This window comes from Spea bombifrons, chromosome 4 (assembly GCF_027358695.1).
Source record: "Spea bombifrons isolate aSpeBom1 chromosome 4, aSpeBom1.2.pri, whole genome shotgun sequence".
Classification (NCBI taxonomy): domain Eukaryota; kingdom Metazoa; phylum Chordata; class Amphibia; order Anura; family Pelobatidae; genus Spea; species Spea bombifrons.
In genome coordinates this window covers 7253075-7272810 of record NC_071090.1, presented here as the reverse complement: position 1 = coordinate 7272810, position 19736 = coordinate 7253075, and the positions used below count along the sequence as shown (strand labels likewise).

Below are 19736 nucleotides of genomic sequence, written 5' to 3'. Positions count from 1 at the left end.
ATTGCGCAATACACAGTGTAGCAGAATTACAGAAAAGAACATGTGTTATAAATTACAGCGATATAAAGTAGAATATGGGAAGCAGGCAGGGATCATGTTGCTGGAAGAAGAAGAAGAGGGAGGGAGGAGAGGAAGTCCAGGAAAAGTAATATACTTACCCGTACAATAGTCCTTTATTTTCTTATCTTCATTGCTGATGCTTCACTAAAGACTCTCAAGACCTCTTCAGGCTACCAGCTGATTCATCCTTTCCTCCATTCCAAGCAAAACTTTGTGGGACGACAAAACCGTTTCAATTTCTCCATAAATTGGGCAAGGGGGGTGTTTCAGTTTATTCCTTTTTCCCTACAGACATAATACTTTCTTCTACTTTTTTTCAAAGTATTTCAAAAGCAGACGTTGAGAAATTACTAATTTTAGAAACATTCACAGTTATGCATTTTGGGGATTATATAGGGACTACGCGACTCTAAGTAAATGGATGTCCAGGTTCTATAGAATACTCCTCATATGGCTTATACTTTGGTGACAAGTGCAGGGGCATCCGGGATCCGGCATACAGGAGGGCTAAATATCCTCCCCACCATTGCTCTCTCCCACACTAATCCTCCTTTCCTCCTCCCCATTACCTACCTCTGTTGGATCAGATAAGGGGTTTCCTGGTGGGAGGCAAACGTTAGTTACCCATTAATAGGAAGAATGATATGACCGGTAGAAGTAGCTACAGACCAGCATGTACCTGCGCAGCATGAGAAGTTTAGTTTACAATAGCAAGGGAGGTAAAGATTAGCCACAACTACCCCTATCTAGATTGTAAGCTCCCAGGATCACGCCTCTTCTCCTTTTGTATGTGTGTTATTGTGTGTGATTTTAACTTATTTTACTGATTCTGTTGTAAAAGCGCTATGGAATCTGCTGACGCTATATAAATAAATGTCATGGTTGACTGTATATGATGAGAGCTCCAATTAGTATGCAGTGTAGGCCACCACAACCCCGGTCTATAACTTAATATAAAGTTCAGCCAGCAATATGGCAGCTGAATATTATTGTAAGTGCAGTTCCCGGCTGCTATTCCTGCTATTGCTGGATCAATGTCATGGAAGTTGCAGTTAAGGAAAGTGAATGTTGTGTTGTGTAGCATTCTTAGGTATTTCAAAAAAGAGGGTAAATAAAGGCTTGGAACCAAAATAGCACACTTGGTAGTTTTCCATCAATCGTGGTTAACATGTGTCACTCTGGCTGAGAGTAATGGGAGCCGAATTGTTAACTAACCCTAGCTGCAATACATGTTTGAAATTAAACCACCTTCTGTCTGCAGCCGGCAAACTGTGTCTCTGCCCAGGTGGGACTCTGTGCCTGTGAAGAAGCAGCTACCAGAGTGAAGGGGAGGAGGCCAAACCACTCTGACAGCAAAGGGGTGTACAGAATTAAATAAAAGCTTTTTATCCAAATACCAAGTGTTTTTTCTGCCTTTATGTCTAAAGCCTACTGCCCCTCCCCCTGCTGCTGCTCCATTTGGCCCCCCTCTTGCTCTCTATCCGGACGCCCATGGACAAGTGGATTCCCATAGTGTAGCTGGCCATAGAGCATCAGGACTGTGGCGTTCCTGAGAATGTTGTCTTTTAATCCTCCAATTTATTTACTTTACGTTGGCAGCAGGACAGTCCGTATCTGCTTTCTGCGTGGGGCGTTGGAGTGCGATCAAGTCCAGCCGACCCAAATGGAATTACATTTTTTGAGCTGACTCCAAGTGATGTCTCTAGTTTCAAAATACCGTATTGGCTCGGATATAGGCCGCCCCCGTATATAGGCCGCACCCTAAAAGTTTGGTGCTTTTTTAAAGAAAAAGTTTTTTTTCTTTAAAAAAGCACCAAAAAAAAACATGCTGCCACTCTGTCCCCCCCCCCCGAGATATGCTGCCACTGTCCTCCCTCCCCGAGATACGCTGCCGCTGTCCTCCCTCCCCGAGATCCGCTGCCGCTGTCCTCCCTCCCCGAGATCCGCTGCCGCTGTCCTCCCTCCCCGCGATCCGCTGCCGCTGTCCTCCCTCCCCGCGATACGCTGCCGCTGTCCTCCCTCCCCGCGATACGCTGCCGCTGTCCTCCCTCCCCGCGATACGCTGCCGCTGTCCTCCTCTGCCCCCCCCTCCTCGACTTACCGGAGCAGACTCCCGGGTGTCTTGCGGGGCCGGCGAGGGACATCTACGCAATACGCGTATGCAACTTCCGGTACCGGAAGTTGCATGCGCGTATTGCGTAAATGTCTCCCGCCGGCCCCGCAAGACACCCGGGAGTCTGCTCCGGTAAGTCGGGGGTGGGCAGAGGTAAAACGCTTAGATAACCTCCCGTGCCGGCACCCCCCCCCCCCCGTGGGAAGTGCTGGCAGGGGAGGCTGTCTGAGCGTATCGGGGAGAAGGATGCAGGTCCCCTGCACCGCTGCGGGGGATCTGTATCTTAACCCCGCTGCCTGCCCGGCGCCCGGGACTGCATGTCCCGGGCGTCGGGCGCTAGAGCCCGAATATAGGCCGCACCCCCACTTTAAAAACTTAAAGTGGGGGAAAAAAGTGCGGCCTATATTCGAGCCAATACGGTACATGCTTATTCTTTAACCGAGCTCACGGATTCAATTTACTATTTGAAGGGAACAGGTTGACATTGTAATCAGTCGAGGCTACCCCAGGCCTTGTCTTAGAACATGAAAAATCTAATTCTATTTTACTTTAATGTACTGAGATAATAGATTTGTGTTTCTTTTAAATAAGATTATAAGAGCGCGAGAAAGCTTTACGGCTGCTGAAAAATGACATACTTTATAATTCGCAGCTGCTGGACATAATGGATACCTGTTAAAGATTCCAGATTTTGTTTTTATATTTTGGTTTAGTGGGACTAAACAAGTGACTGGTGGGGCCGGATTTACGCGACACTACGTGACATTATGACCTACGTAACAATATAAGATCTGCCTGCATTCCCACTGGTATCGGTAGAGAAAGACTTTGTCATGCCTCGTATAAAATAAGCTATGCTGGTTCTTTATACATTCAGTCATTTACATTACATGTATTTGCAAGAATAAAATATTAGACAGTTCCAAGGAAATTACATCGACTCTATGGAAATATGGAAAGGGAGGGGATGCTCCAGAACTGCGGACGGTGTTCTCTCCATAACATCTGCATTGGTTGTTGGTATTCATTAGCGTTTTTAAATAGTACAAAGAACTCACTGTCTTGAAGCAGATGAATGGCCCAAAAACCATGTTTAAAAAACAAAAAGCACTTTTCAATGTGCAACTCAATCCAGGAACATACGCCACCCCCGTCAATGCGATATCACCAACTCAACGGGATGGTACCTAATGCGTGGCACTCACATGCAGTTCAATGATATATAAAATCAAAAGGAATATTAAATAATTTTAATCGTGACTGTTCCATCAAAAGAAATAATGAAGCCCCCCTAACCTCCACATACTCATACGGAAACACTCTGCAAAGCCACATAATTCTGCCACTTTTTGATGGCACATTAGACTTCCTGGTGGATCACAACAGGGCGCAATGCCAAACCCTGCCACTAGGAGAGGTACATGCATTAAGGGAGTGTGAGTTCTTACCCCACTGCCCATACTGTGTTTGGATGTTCAGCATTGAACATAAGCATACACAGAAGACCAGTAAGTCTCACGTTACTTGATTATATATTATATATAATCAATCTTTGTATAATCTTTGTATAGTTCACCTTTACAATTAATCTATATGACATCTGACATAACATAACCTTACACAGTTATTTCTTGCCCTTATCTGCAATCCAGTTAATATATATTTTAGCTTACATAATTCCGAGTCAATAAAAATTCTTTGGCACAATGTAAATAAGAATGTGGTAAAACCTATTCACTTTCATATTGTATATGGCACCCCCTTGTGTCAGACAGAGGAAGCGAACATTATATACACATGCTTTACAAAGAATCTGTCGGGCTCAAAATGCATTGTTTTCTATGGGTTTAGGGGCCGCCCATTGTCATTAAGGGGTTAATTCATTAAAACTACACATTACAAGAGTTCTGTTTGTCAGTTATCATAATTATTTGATCTTAAGTAAAGCACCAATTTACTTTATAGAAGCTGAGATTTGTGTGATGTGGCACAAAGAACATATGGAAAATATTTCTGTGCCCCCAAAAAAAGTTGAAGGGAGCAATCAGCAACTCATCAACAGGGGAGAGATAAATTAATGCGAAGCAAAAAAAAAAAATATATATAAAATTTAAGTAATGTGCCAAGAACCCAGCACGTCAATGTTTATGATACTGTACTGTAAACGATAATCTGCTTGACTTCCGATGTCCTTCCCTCTTTGTGGTTCCCTTTGTGTCTCAGATTTTTAATTAAATGATGTGTCTGCCTTAAGCGATCACAGACAGGAGTAGAGTACATTTTTATTGCTTTTGGTAACCTTGTTGTTTTTTTGGGGGATGGTTTTACCTAAATGGAACATCCGGTTTCATACACACACTATTAAGGTTGAGTGAGATACTTTGACATATGCTGTTTATTGTTAGTATTGTTACTGCAGATGTGTTTGCATTGCTTATCGTGATGCGTGTCGCATGATTTGATATTGATCGTTTCAGTGGTTTTCTATTGAAATGTTTTGGTTTGAGGTTGGGTGGATGTCTAAATGCGAAGACAGGTGTTTTAGGGAATGTCTATTAACAAAGATCGCCTGATAGCAGTGGCTGTAAGTCATTGAGGGTCATGCATTGTATGTGTTCACCCGTTGACTGTGTATAGCTTTGTTGTATTCTGTATTGTAGATGTTCACAGGGTGTACTCAGTGATGATGCTATTTTCATTGTAATAATGTTGTTTTTGAGTTCTTTTTGTTTAAATGCTTCCAACAATCTTAGATGCTTTTTGTGGTTTGTGGTACCTGGTCTCTGATTGCCTGGCTGTAGATAATGCCTTGTTTAATTGGGGCTGGGTGGAAACCGGAGCTGTGAATGCAGCCGCCCCTGTCTGTGTGTGTTCTGTTAATGGATGAGTGGAGTTTGCCATTAGTGATTGTTATTGTTGTGTCCACAAATTATATACACTCCACTTAGAATTCTTTTTTCAAGTGTAACCCTCCAGTTTAACCATAACTGAAGGATGGAATGAGTTATTTTTATACAACAAGTTTGGTAAAGACAAGACCTTTATTGGCTAACTGACGTGTTCAAGATTATCAAGATCTTTCTTTAGACATGTTATACAGTTGTGTGAAAAAGAAAGTACACCCTCTTAGTTTACACATCAGGACATAATAACAATCATCTCTTCCTAAGCAGGTCTAAATATTAGCTAAATACAGCCTCAGATGAACAACAACACATGACATATTACACCGTGTCATGATTTATTCAACAAAAATAAAGCCAACATGGAGAAGCCATGTGTTAGAAAACAAGTACACCCTTATTGCTGACATAGGAATTAAGATGCTAGGTAGCAGAAGGTGCTGCTAATCAAATGCCCTTAATCAATTGGTCATCAGCAAGTGTGATCACCTCTATAAAAGCTGAAGTTTTGCTGGTCTGGAGCACTCAGGTGTGTGTTAACACAATACCAAGGAGGAAAGACATCAGCAATGGTCTTAGAGAAGCAATTGTTGCTTCCCATCAATCTGTGAAGGGAAGCAATTGTTGCTTCCCATCAATCTGTGAAGGGTTATAAGGCCAAACAATTTAAAGTCCAACATTATACAGTTAGAAAGATTATTCAAAAGTGTAAAACATTCAAGACAGTTGCCAATCTTTCCAGGATTGGACATCCCAACAAATTCAACCCAAGGTCATACTGTGACCTGGGAACCTTGCAGTAATTGAGTCGACCATGATCTCCTCTGTATACCAAAATATTCTGAGTCAAATGTGAGGCCATCTGTCTGACAGCTTGGCTGAAACTGGGTCATGCAACATAACAACGATCCCAAGCACACCAGCAAATCTACAATGGAAGGGCTGAAAAAGAAAAGAATCAAGGTGTTCCAATGGCCCAGTCTAAGTCCAGACCTCAACCTGATTGAAATGCTGTGGCGGGACCTTAACAGAGCTGAACATAAACAATAGCCCATGATGGGCTGTTAAAGGGTTAATATATTAAAAGTCTCAGTGTCAGCTCATTTAGAAAGTTCCCAGGTCCGATCATCACAGCTACAGAACTTACATGAAGAAAATGTTTTAGACACATCTGATGATTTTATTCTGAAAGTAATAATTAGATTTCTTTTTTTTATAGCAAACATGAATTACAGGAAACGTTTACTTCCCTGACCAACTTCAATTTTCCAAACTTCAGTTCAAAGCGAGAAAATGTTTCTGTCCAAGTGTCTGTCCATGGCTTTACAGGAACATCTGGCAAAAAAAAAAAAAAAAAAAAGCAGCAGCATGCAAAAGTAAATTATTATGCAACTTTTTATTTGTTTTTGTTTTTTTTAGAAAACACAAATTGATGTCTCTCAGTGAACTTAAACCAGATGATTATATGTTCTACATACCATGTTATAGAACAAATAACACAATTATACATACATTTTTGCAGAGGAGTCAAGGAGTTTACATCATAAACTTTGCATGATTTTAACCCCTTAATGACAAAGCCCGTACATGTACATGCTCAAAATGCATTGTTTTCAACGGGTTTAGGGACCACCCATTATCCTTAAGGGGTTCAAAAAGAAGGTGAAGTTCAATACAAACAGGAAAACAAAGTTCATCCAGTTGGTATCCGCACTCGCCCGCACCCATTAAAAAACACTTTCCCAGAATGCTGATGCAAGAAGTCAAACCAGCCAGCTTTACAGCTGTAGTACATGCGTTAAAGTACATCTTATTTTAATTGTTTCCTTGGTTTGTAAAACACTTCCTTAAATTACGTTTTTGGAATTATTATTATTTTTTGTACATGTTTTGGAATTTCTTTTCCGTGGGATCCAAAACACTCCGTGAAAAGCACAAATGATGTTACCCAAGGAATTTGAAAAGTAAAAAATATAGATATTTTCTTTCCCTTTCTTCTAGTTTAGGTGAAACTAAGACAAATTTCACACCTCGCACCATGTTAGAGAAAGTCACGTCAGCATACAGGGGAATAACCAAACTGACTGCTTACGTTATATCATTAGTATCAATATGATGTCATTTTCCGTTTCAAAAGAACAATAGTCTACATATAATATGCTTTTTGCACATATAAGTATATTTGTTTCATATATATGAATGTTCTAGCTGTGTTATCCTAGCTGACAGATAAAAACACTAAAGGTTTTGATAATAAATAGGGCGATTAGTGCCCCTTTCATCCCCCTTTTTTTTCTTTTTGCCCTTTTTAATTTTTTTTTTAAATTGTATTTTTGTTATTAGAATTGCATTCTGAATGTTTTCATCCCTAGCCCAAAACACGCACTGTAATCAAATAAATAAAACGTCTTAAATAATTTTATTTTATTTGAAATACTTCTTCCATTATTATTTTTTTTCTCATCTTTTTTGACATACATGCCCCAGTTAGAAAACCATGTTACTCACACATGAAAGGATTCGCAGTTAGTGGACATTATAGACATAGGTGTCAAAATACTCCTGCAACTGTGTGGCTCAGGAGAGAAGACCAGACATGGACAACCCACACACACAGATGTCAGTCACCGGTGAACTATAGATTTGTGCTGCCCCCTAATGGGACAACAGGATAACTGCAAGGAGTGCGGATAACAACACTATTCCTTAATGTATTTAACCCATTACACTACTCAATGCAAATATCATTATCTTCATTATCATATGTTCTACCAAAGTTACATAAAGACATAAAGAAATATAGAAAAAAAAACCTAGTTTTAGAGACATTTTATTAAAAAAATCTTCACTTAGAATAAAACTTAAATAAATGTCATAAAATGTCCTTAAAAAATAATTAAGGGAATCAACAGAGGTAGAAAATAGAGTAATCATCCCCAGGAAGTCATGCGCAAGAGCCGTAGCTATTCATTTCTAATGTATGAAAAATTCTTCCGGTCCCATTTTATACATGTCATGGTCAGTAGAAGTGTTAGATCGTCCTTGTTTTGTATCTTAATAACTCGCTGCAAGCCAGCAGGCACAAATTCCCACGCTATGCAGCATGTTACCTTTTTATGTGAAAAAATGCGCTAAGAATAATGCGGCTACACAATTACAATACACAATGTCTTTAATAAATATTCATATGATCAATATTTAAAAACATTTGATTTAACATATGAAAGATAAGTAAAATAACATCAACAATAAAAATGCAATGAAATAAGAGATGCCAGTGACCTAGCGCGTTTCGCCCTATTGCGGGCTTCTTCAGAACTAAGTAAAAAATTGTAACTGTAGCATTTCTTTTCTGCAATCTTTTGGAACCTCCTCTCACTGTGTGTTTTGTAACCTGGGTTGCAAACATCTCCTCTCAGCCACTCATGGATTTCTGGTATATTTCGATTTGGTTGCAGAAATGTTGTATTAATCGCGTTCTGCTATATTGCTGGTAAGGGACGCTCCTAGAGCTCTATCCATGTGTCAAGCTTCTTCTTTTTTTTGCATTATACTGCGACGCAGACTAAAACAGCATCAAAATGCTACCTTTTTATGTTTTATATTGTTTTTTTTATTAGTAGTTTTTGTATATCAGCTTTTGATTCCAGCTCTGGATTTCTGTGGATTCCAATAGATATGTCCATGTGTTCCATCTAATCAGGCCATTCTTTCTGTTGTAAGACTTCCGTCCTTTACCTTGTCTTATGTTTAGCAAACCCTTATGCCAGTCACTGACACGCTTAAAGACCCTCGCCGTTAACATTTGGATTTTCTGCCAAGTGTTAAATGTTTTCATACATTCTGTGATGTCTATTATGCATAACCCCCTTTGATGAATATGAAATCTATCTATACAGTTTAAACAAAGCCCGTTACAGCTGCATAGAGCATGTTTCTTTCAAGCACGGGGCCAAAATTTAGGTCTCCAGCTGAATTTTATACAATCTTGCTTCCTTGGTAGCGGAGGTTCACGGGGTTGTTGCTCAACAATTAAAAACCTTTGGCTTCTTTTCTGAACTATGTACGCTGTAGTAATATTCCAATGCCCTGTTTGGGTCTCAGCACCCTGCAAAGCGCTTGGAACAGGATTATGGATAAAGTGATTCTGCTGTAAACATAGATAGGTGGCCTGATCACATGTCACCTATTTGAATGTCTACTATACAATGGCTGCTACACAAATATACATTTTTACACAGCTCCTTTATGGCTTTTATACCTATAGAGAGAAACAGTAACATTCTTTACTATTCAAGGTCCGTAACACAAGCTCCTGTGCTCTTTGCAGTACAGATGTTACCTTTTGGGCCTATAAAGATTCCTGATGACGTCAACACGGACACTTGATAGACGGACCATCTAGATCAGTGCTCCTCAACCCTCTCCTCAAGGCACACCTAACAGGATTTAGGTGTTACTCAGGTGTGTCCAAGGTGTTTTTTCTTTTTTTTTAATTTTGCAACACCTTGGACACACCTGAGTAACACCTAAATCCTGTTAGGTGTGCCTTGAGGAGAGGGTTGAGGAGCACTGATCCGGGGTCACTGGGTCACTCTATCCCATAGAGATGTTCTACGTGTGCCTGCGGTTTCTTAACCCACATTAAAGTAAATATAGGCAGAGGGGAATACGAGCAGAAGGCCCAAACTCTTTGAGACCTACTGAGGCTGCCCTGGTATCCTTGACTTAAATAACTTCACTTACTTACCGTTGATCGGCCTGCTTTTCTTACATGCACAGACCGTTGTGTCGATTTGCAGCAAGTTACCTATTCAATTATCTGGCACTCTTTAAAAAAAAAAAAAAAGAATTACCGGCACATGAAAAACATCATTAGGACAGGCCGGCACTGTGTAACCTATATTCTCTGCCCCATTCCTAAGACAAAAATGGAGAAATACCTGGTGTTAACATCCAACATCCGCTACATGCATGGCATGTCCTGATAAATCATGTTAACCATTGAGACCAAGGGGTAACTGTGAATGGCCGATGTTGTCAATAAAAATCCTGATCCAGACAGTGACCCCAATCCCTCTTGAAATGACATTTGTATCAGACCCAAAGAACAGAGAAAGAATGTCTGGCTATATCTGTAAAGTCTGTTAAACTCACTGAAATCATTGATAAAACAACAAAAAAAAAAAACACACACTCAATCAAAACGTTCAGGAACATTTTTTTTAAAGTAAGTGCTAACATATGAAAACGTTTCAGTAGAATTGTCACGTTGTGGAACCACAAACTCAAAGTTGCCTTAGGTTTAATGGCTTCATTGAAAACATGAACTTCCACAGAAAAAGAAAGAAAGAAAGAAAGAAAGAAAAAGGATTTCCCATTCGAGGAATAACCCCAAAAATAGGGGTGTGGTAAGAACCAGAAGAAGGTTGACTTCGCCGATCCTGTATTTACTGCCAGAATATTTGAGTGCACTTCAAGTAAACTGAATTAAATATTCTGGGTAGATTTGGTTACTGTCGAAAATCACATAAATAAGAGGATTGAATATGTTGTCCACGCAGCTGTCGTAAAGGTTGATCAGGCTACCATCTTTGGAAGGAGGTCGAATATATTTAGGGTCCCCAAGGGCATATTCTCCAACAAGTACCCTTGCGAGAAACATAGACTTCTTTGCCCAAGATGAAACCTGTTGAAGGTTAATTCCGTGCGCTTGTAACGTGCTTCCATGTTTGGAACTATTTCGGGAGTACTGACTCGCATATAACGCTTGCTGGGCAAAATATGTCCCTTGGAAAAGAAAAAAAACGAAAGGAATTCTAGAACTGATTGGGAAAGAAATGCAAGCAACAGAACAGTGCGTGGAAAAAACTAAAAACAAACATATTTTGGCTTTTAAGGACCTCATTAGAGCGTTGCGCTTATTCTCCTGGAGAAACTATACAACAGATCTACACAACTGCAACCCTTAAGGGCCACAGACAGGCCACCATGTTTGTATATCCCAATTTGAGTACAGGCAGCTTAAATTTAAAAAAAAAAAAGTTTTACGGCAAGGATAAATAGAATTCCTGGCCTGTTTCCGTCACTCAAAGACTAGAGATGTGCAGCCCTACGCAAGAGACAAACGAGACGGGACAAACAAGCACCTAAAAGCTGGGTGAATAAATTAAAAGAAAAACAAGGAACATAAATAAGAGATCATTTCTGGAGGAAAACAAGTGAGGCAAAAAACAAGCCAAAAAGGGGAAAATAAAACAAGGGCCAGGGACTATAAAAAATAGCAAGCAAGATGGGAGTGGAGAGGATGGTCTCAAAAACGGAGATGCACTGAATACGTTTTCCTCACCTTTGCCATGCACGGTACCGTGCATCCCATTCACTCTCCAGTCAAAGTTGTGAATGCATATGGCATCAACAAACTCGCTACCAGTGCCGTGAAACAGCATTTCCTCCTTAATACTGGACACCCCTTTCTTTTTTTTCAGCTGTGCTTTTTTCCTAATAATACGTAAAACAGAATTAGCAGCACCTAAAAACAAACAAGGAAAACCCAAACCAACAATATGATTGTTTTATAGTATATATATATATATATATATAAAAAAAAGAAAAACATTTTTTTTAGCCCTGCAAGCAGCAGGCGGTTTAGGATCCAGATTCCCCGCAGCGCTGCAGGGGACCTGGATCCTCCTCTACCTTTACTTAGAGCCTTATGGTTTACAGGATAATAGAAGTGCAATAAGTGTAGTCCTATTAACAGTAATGTATAAGTAATTGGATCGGGGTACAATAAATATGCACGTGTTAGGAAAGTAGGACACCGGGCCAAAGAGCTTACAGTTTAAACCCATGTTGCTATCCTCATTTTCCATTCTTGGGCCTTGTCTCGCCAAGTATGATGATTATCAGCGATCCTCCGGACAGCCGGTTTGGTTTTGCTAATGTTTTGAAGTCTTATTAATTTTTCCTCTTATCTTGTACTTAAAAAAGCCATGTTTCCGAGTTCAGTTATGCCAATAACCCGATTTCTCACCTGCAGTAAAATTCCCACAAGTCTATATTTTGTATTCTTTGAATGTTATAAATGCGGTCCCTATCCATCGACTTTCCGACCAGATCAGCAACATCCTTGTATTCATTGGAGAACGTGACCAGAGGAATGAGCTGGAAACGAGAAAAAAGTGTATGTTCTCATTGCGTTTTATTAGGAAAGAAAAGAAAAAGAATAAAAAAAGAAATAAAGTATTCTTGCCTGGTAAGGCTCTGCGTTGTTCACGTGCTCCCAGTGGGAGGGAAGTGGAATTGAGCCGTTACTACAGATATAACTATCACAGAAAGAAAAAAAATCCACAATTCAGTTCTAAGCACATAACACAAGTAGTAGGTTCATAACGCTACAGCCACCACGTTCATGCCCTACCAGACCATATAGCCTTCTATGAGTATGTGGTCAATAGTTTTGCATGGGAAGTAGGAGGGAGGAAATATCACGTTAAGGAGGTACTGGGAGGGAAACGGACTGCTTTCATGGAAATGCATTGACAGGCAATCCGATGAGCATCTGAACAGCAGGAACGATATAGATGCCAGCAGTCATGATCTTGCCGAGACTAACGCAGACGTACTTCCTGATTGATTCTCGGGACTGCATCGGCTGTGCATTAGTATCTCTTCATTCATTTAAAAGGTATACCGCCCGCATTTTACACACTGATTAAAAATACTGTGAATTTTAAATCACAGCTTGAAATGATAGGCTTCTGGGTTTGCTTTTTGTTTTCAAAGCAGTACAAAAGAAATGCAATGTAAAAGGTTGGGTATTTATTACTACAACCGCGTCATGAGCCATTCCCCCTACTGCTGCAATATAAACCGGTCTAAACCTCCTTATCACGTAGGTGGGTTTGCCGGTTTTTTAGGGCTTCTTTAAAATAGGAAAATCCCCCCGTGTGACCGTGCTTAAAACGCTTTAGTAAATCAAGTGAATATATTAAGTATCGACATATAATAAAACCAAACTAAACATACAAATGAATAATAACACGTTATTTTTGCTGATACTCTCCTGTTAAATGTCGTAACGGAAAAGGAAAGTCTTGAAAAAGAAGCTAAATTCCAATTTTTTTAACTGCAAAATGAAGGCTGCGGACATTTAAACTTTAGATTTATTAAATTAAATTACTTGGCCAAATAATTTGAACATTTTCCTTTTATTTATTTTTTTTGGAAGATCTAAATTGCTACTTTTTTTCTCTGTACCTGAAAGCAGTGATAGAAAAGGGAGCTCTTTTTATTGGTCGTTTTTTCCCTGTGAATAAGTTGGTTTGGTTCATCTCTATAAAAGAGAAATAGGACAATTTACATTTTCACAGCTCTATTGTTTCAGTTCTTTATTGAAGGAGCAAAAAGATCTTTTTAAATGCTCACCGTTAAAATCGAGTATGTAGTTAAACTTGTTAGTTGTGAATGGAACCGTTCCCTTCGGGTTCATTTTGAAGCTCAGTTCGATGTCCTGGCTGCTGATCGAACAGGTTGCTGATGGAGTTGTCTGGAGGAGGGAAAGTAACAGAACACAATGCAGGGCAACTGCTGGCCAATAGAACTGTGACCTCGATAACAGGTTACACTCTTAAAGGGTTAAGTCATATAGAAAAACATTCTTCTCATAAAATAAGTGTACAGTAATGTGGGTTAGAATTGAGGAAAAAAAATGAAGCCTCCTCTATAGTCCAGCTGGTGGATTAGATGGAGCCATTCTACTGTTCATAGTAGGCAGTATGATAAGGAGTCAGGGTGGTTTACCAGTAGACTGGGCTAAAATAACAGCAAAGACACATACGAATGGATAATATAAGTCATTTTTGGGAGCTGCATAGAAAAAGAAAAAGTTAATTTATAGTATATTTATAGTATTTGGTAAAGTTTCAATCATAGAACATTAGTTAATCAATACATTTGGGAAAGGAAAAAAATGTCGGTGCGCTAAGCTAGTCACAGGCTCAAATAATACAAATGTATAATACGAGGCCTACCAAACAGGTAGGCTCCTACATAGTGGGCACACAAAGCAGTTTATACTGCTACCAAAACCTTATTAATGTGTTGGGGGAGGTGCAATTAAGGTTTTGGTAGCAGTGTAAACTGCTTTGTGTGCCCACTATGTAGGAGGTGAGAGTAGGTCTCACCCTATTGAGAGTGTGCCTTGACGTGGCGGGTGAGCTTAATTATGCCTTGGCCAATTCATATAACCAAAACCTCTCATTTATATTATGTTTATATATTTGTTGCCAACTTTATTAGGGTAAGAAGCGCAGACAGTTTTTGTTTTTTGTATACATTTGGGAAAGGGTTTACCATATATTCAGGTCAATAGAAACGATTGCGGCTTTCAAAAACAGGTCAGTTATGGTTAACCTATTACCCATTTTATGAACCTCTCGTTGATTATACACTAAAGCACTTGTGCTGCCCTAAGGCACCTGCCTAGTGCGTTTATGGATTTTTCAGCACTGCCAACTTCAGACTTTTCATAATAACATATTTTAGTTAATAATAATAAAATAATAATTTTTTTTTTTTTACCTCAAACATATGCCACTTGCCGCACTCTGCCAGGTAGAACCACCCCCACTGGGTATCTAACGTATCCATATCTTCCTCCTTGTCATGGTTTGTGTGAGTCTCCGTCTCACACGACATGCTTTCAAATACTTCCTGTAAGGTAAAAAAAAAAAAAAAAAAAGCCAGGCTGGTATTTCGGGAAACAAATGCAAATCTTTCGACCGTACTATTTTAATCTGATTTTCATTATAATAAATGGCTTTTCACAAACGGTAAGAGCCGATATAAATGGAAGTGAACATAAAATCACGTCCAAACACACATGTAGGGGGGGGGAATCCAGCAATACTTACACATGACTTTAGTGTGTTTTTGCTATATCGTATGAACCATATATATGCAGACAGACTGCATGAAATTGATATACTATGGACCACCTTTTACTCAATTACATGCCCCACAAGGGTTATCTTATTATATTATCATCCCATATTAATATTATAGAGGTTAAAGATCCACGATAGCTGAACACCCAATGTACTACAAATATGCAGACAACATAAAAATAATCAAACCTTACAACCTCAGTCATTTTCCATGGATGTATTCTTGCCACGCTTTTTAAAATCTTCTACATTATTCACCAACTCCAGGATCCTTGGCTTGGTTTCCTTACATTATAGCGGGACCGAAGATTGGAAGAAGATCAAATACCAGAACCGTCGGAATCTAATAATATAAACAAAAAATACATACACAAAGTGAAGGAAAGTACAAGTAGTTTTCTGTATTCTTTAACTATATCATGCATATTAAGCAATAAAAAAGCTTTCTTCTATAAAAAAAGACTGCCATTCCATTCCATTCAAACTAAAGCAAACATTTTAGACACTAAGTTAAACATGAAATTAGCCTGTGAGTGTTTAAGGGCTGTCTCTGCATACCACATAAATAAAGATGATGATTATTCCAACACAGAAAACAATAAAAGATAATAAATGATAAAGAAATTAATTTTGCTCCATATACTTGGACATTCAAGAGTAAGGAGATGATGTAACCAAAAACACATTTACTTATGACAATGCTATTTATGTTCTATAGACAGAATGATGTCAAAAGTCAAAGCATTCTCCGGTATTTTTTCCTATCCCTTCCCGGTACCTTCTTATTTGGAATGGAATACTCAGGTGCCAGGATCTATTTCAGAATTCTAGAATAGACATCAACTCAATCCTAAAGTGATTTAATAAGACCATATGACTTCTTCTCATGGATGTCTTTACCAGGTGGTGCGTAGGATAGTATAACGCCCCCAAATGACACCACAAAAAAACACTGTGAGCACTCTCAATATTAACTGTCCATTTATTATAAGGTAAAATGGCAATATCCTCCTCACCAACATCTGGAGGTTCCTGTAGGAGGAGAAGACTTATAATCAACTTGGGCTACACCTCAGTATGCCCTTATATCTGACTATGCGTCTTGATTTTAAACACAAAGAGTAGTGATAATCGACACATTCTTTTTCTTTTGACACTGTGTATGTACTTATTTCTGTATGTTTGTATTAAAGCGGCAGGTAACGGGTTTTGACTTACCTACATGATACTTGGGCGTTATGGAGGTCTCTGTAGTCTATGGACAGGAGTCAGGGGGAAGCAGGACTTGTAGCGCAGACTTCCAAGGTGTTCACGCAGGATCAGAGTCTGCGGTCGCCTCCATGAGTATACCAGTCTTTTATTCCGTGAACCGCGGGGAAACGCCACACCTCTGTGGATGCCCACTCAACGACCTCCACGAACTCCCTTTAAAAAGAAAATATAAACTTAATTTCAGGTAGGAACACATGTGGATAACATGGATGACGCATTTGGGAGTTGTAGGCACCCGCATCGTGCTTTAAAAGCGAACATACAAAAACGATTGCTGTTGAAATGCTTGCCCGGTAAAATGTATCTCCGTCCAAAATAAATACCAAGTTATGAACTTGGCACGCGGTCCCTGATTCACCTTACCCTTGGAATGCTCCAAAGGAATAGACGCATTTAATGATATTATCTTCAATGCCTGGACCGGGACAATATATAGGTAAAAACCTGCACAACGTGACACCTTCAGATCTATCTGCTTAAGGGAGAGTTGGCAGGAGAGTTTCCAGGAGAGCCATTATTATAAAGGGCCAACTCCAGCAGGTAACTCCATGGCTGAGCTGGCCCTGCATAATGCATAATTCATAATTCAATGGTGGGGAGTCTTTTGGAGAAATCTCACTGATTTAACTATACATTCTACAGAACCAGCAAAGCTGTTGCTGAAGCAGGGGCTTATTAGCGATGGGCTTTCATAATGTATATTGAGGTCAACGAGCTAGAACACACGTTTCCTGCCATCTCCTTTCCATTTAGTGAACAGACACTCTTGGCATTTTTCAACCGCAGGCGCCCCATATGTCGTATATTAAAGGCGTGACTTGTCTGAACCTGATGCCTCCGGCTGCCAGTTACTTCATTACCTGTCAAACCATACAGGTTGTAATTCACAATAAGCCAAGCGACTAGCTCAGACAAGAAGGGGCAACTTTTAAAGGCTGCCCTACTGTGAGCACCTGTTATGGAGATTCTCAAATTATAGCCCAAAAAATACGCAATTACAGAAGAACAAAATGTATCGGTTTAGAACCAGGATGGGGGGTCTGAGTCCCTTTTTTGGCAAGATTAGTCTGATTAATACGCTACTGGCGCATGAATTCAGCATGGAAACCAAATTTTAGCCACCACAGGCATGTCATCTTCTATGAAGTTGGACCATACCATTCACCAGGGGTTCCTCATACGTCTTCATATTAAATTAGGCTGGCCTATGGCTTTAGTCTTTTTATAATAGAACATGATAGTATTTTTATAATAGAACATGAATAAGCAGATGACATGACCATTAAGTAGTTAACCATTTCTTCACCTGCACAGAGTACAGTTTATTTCATCCTGAAGGATGAAGAGATTAGACAATGGGTTAATTTATATGGCATAAGGGACGTATTATGCTTTAAAATAAATAAAAACCAAATGAGGTGAATACACATTGCCTTGGTTACCTCATAAATGGTTTGAATATAGCCTTTAATAATTGTCACCTGTAATTTTGTATGTTACGGTAAAATTACGTCAAAAATCTACATAAAAAGAAACGTCCTTGAGCATAACGTTACTCCGGTGTCATAGAGCTCATTTTGACAGCGGGGGTCTATAAAAAGTGTTACACTCACCTGCAGCTCCGTACTGTCCCCGTACCCCGCACCCACTTCCGCTCCCGTACTCAGCTGTCATAACTCACAGGAAACGAAAGGAAAGAAGAGGGGGGCGGAGTCATCAGATTTCCGGCATAACGGAGTGGGCGTGTCAAACAGCAGAAGCGTCAAAGAGGGGCGGATACACTCTCAAACCCACTACAAGAGACAGGGCGTGGTTTCTAGTGATCTGCCAATCGGATGCAGCGAATCAGTTTATAAACAAATCCAGGAGTAAGTGACATGCTGTGGGGTAACGCAGGTCAGAGCCCCTAGGTTACCCCACCGTGGGGTAGAAAGATCTAAAGGGGAACACTCACTTTACAGAGAGGATTTTAAAAGAACTTCCCTTCTGTATTGCGGTGAGGAAACGTAAGCAATCTTTGCTGAGCATTACATCCTATCATGCACACTCAGCAGTCAGGGATTCTGAGGATGATGGGAATAGTATTCCACAGCAGCTGGTGCTGTAGGGATTATCTGCATTCTGCAGGGTTTGTCCCTTGTTCTGTTAAAGTTACCTTTCCAAGTCGGCATGGGTTGTGGTGTCATCCATCTTCCTGGTGATCTATGAAGCGATCTTGTCATTGGATCGCAGGGTAAGAGCTGTTAGTCCTCCTCTAGGACAGTATATTTGTTTATTCCTTGCTTTGTTGTATATTATATGACCAAAAGTGTGTTACATGCACTACAATATTGGCAATTACTTTTTCACAAAGTCATTAAAACAGAGGAGATCTAAGGAGGATGTGGTAAGTGGACGGTAGAGGACTGCATCGGGATGCGGGTCCCGTCAAAAAACTTGCGGGTGGTTTTTCGGGTGTTGCGGTTGGTCAGACAATGTACCTGTGGGTCCCAGTAATCCCGCGCACTCCCGCAATGCTGCCTTCGCGTTGCTCCAACACAGCGTCTCCTCTCTTGTTCCACCCAGGAACCCAGCGGAGTCACGTGAATTTACGTTACATCACATGACTCTGCGCGGGAAATCTGCAGTTCAGGTAAGGGGGTGGGGGAGTTTGTATGAAAGAGTATGCGTGAATGATTAGTATCTGTGAATGAGGGAGCGAATGAGTATCTGTGAATGAGGGATTTAAATTCTTCACAATCTCTAAAAGCTGTGCCAGAATGAAATGGCATACAAACGGTGAAAGCTTACCTGTTTCTGGATGTATCTGTAAAGAAGAGTTTGTTAAGTTAATTGAAATCATTGAATAACCAAAGCACGTTGAATCAAAATGCGCTTGAAAGATTTTTAACCCCTTAAGGACAATGGGCGGTCCCTAAACCCATTGAAAACAATGCATTTTGAGCCCGTACATGTACGGACTTTGTCATTAAGGGGTTAAACTAGACTCTAATATTTGAACTAATGATGACATTTAAATAGAATTGGCATATTGGGGAGCCACAAACATAAAGGTCCAATAGGTTTAATATAGGAGTGGGCCTAAGGCTAGTGGCATCTGGGTGGATTATTTCCATACCTAGGAACTCTCAGGGTTTGACCCGGAGATTGCCGGGTAAGCACGGCTTCTCCGGGTCGCGGGGTCTTGACACGCCCGGCTCCCCGCCCACCAACATCAGTGTGCAGTCCTAGCCGCGTCCCGCAAGGGAAGGCTCCGGGTAGCCGGAGTCCAGAAGTTCCCAGGTATGATTATTTCTTTTTAGTTCCCCGACACCCTAGCCTGTAACTAAAACAAATGCACATACTTACACGCAAACTCACTTTAACACCCACTCAAACACCATACTTACAATGCAAGTATGCTCACTCCGGCCATTCTAACACCATATGCTAACACAC

The 19736-nt window shown here is 40.2% G+C and overlaps 1 protein-coding gene across 1 annotated transcript; it reads right to left on the bottom strand.

Moving 5' to 3' along the window:
* Positions 1-10161: 10161 nt before the first annotated feature.
* Positions 10162-17981, bottom strand: LOC128491281 (protein mono-ADP-ribosyltransferase PARP11-like). Its single transcript, XM_053463575.1, has 10 exons — positions 17912-17981; positions 16245-16416; positions 15221-15369; positions 14662-14793; positions 13507-13627; positions 13339-13414; positions 12332-12404; positions 12113-12243; positions 11426-11577; positions 10162-10866 (listed from the first exon to the last, which is right to left on the bottom strand). Exons 3-10 carry the CDS (start codon positions 15230-15232, stop codon positions 10553-10555), a joined length of 1011 nt encoding a protein of 336 aa, XP_053319550.1. The 5' UTR covers positions 15233-15369; positions 16245-16416; positions 17912-17981; the 3' UTR covers positions 10162-10552.
* Positions 17982-19736: the final 1755 nt, after the last annotated feature.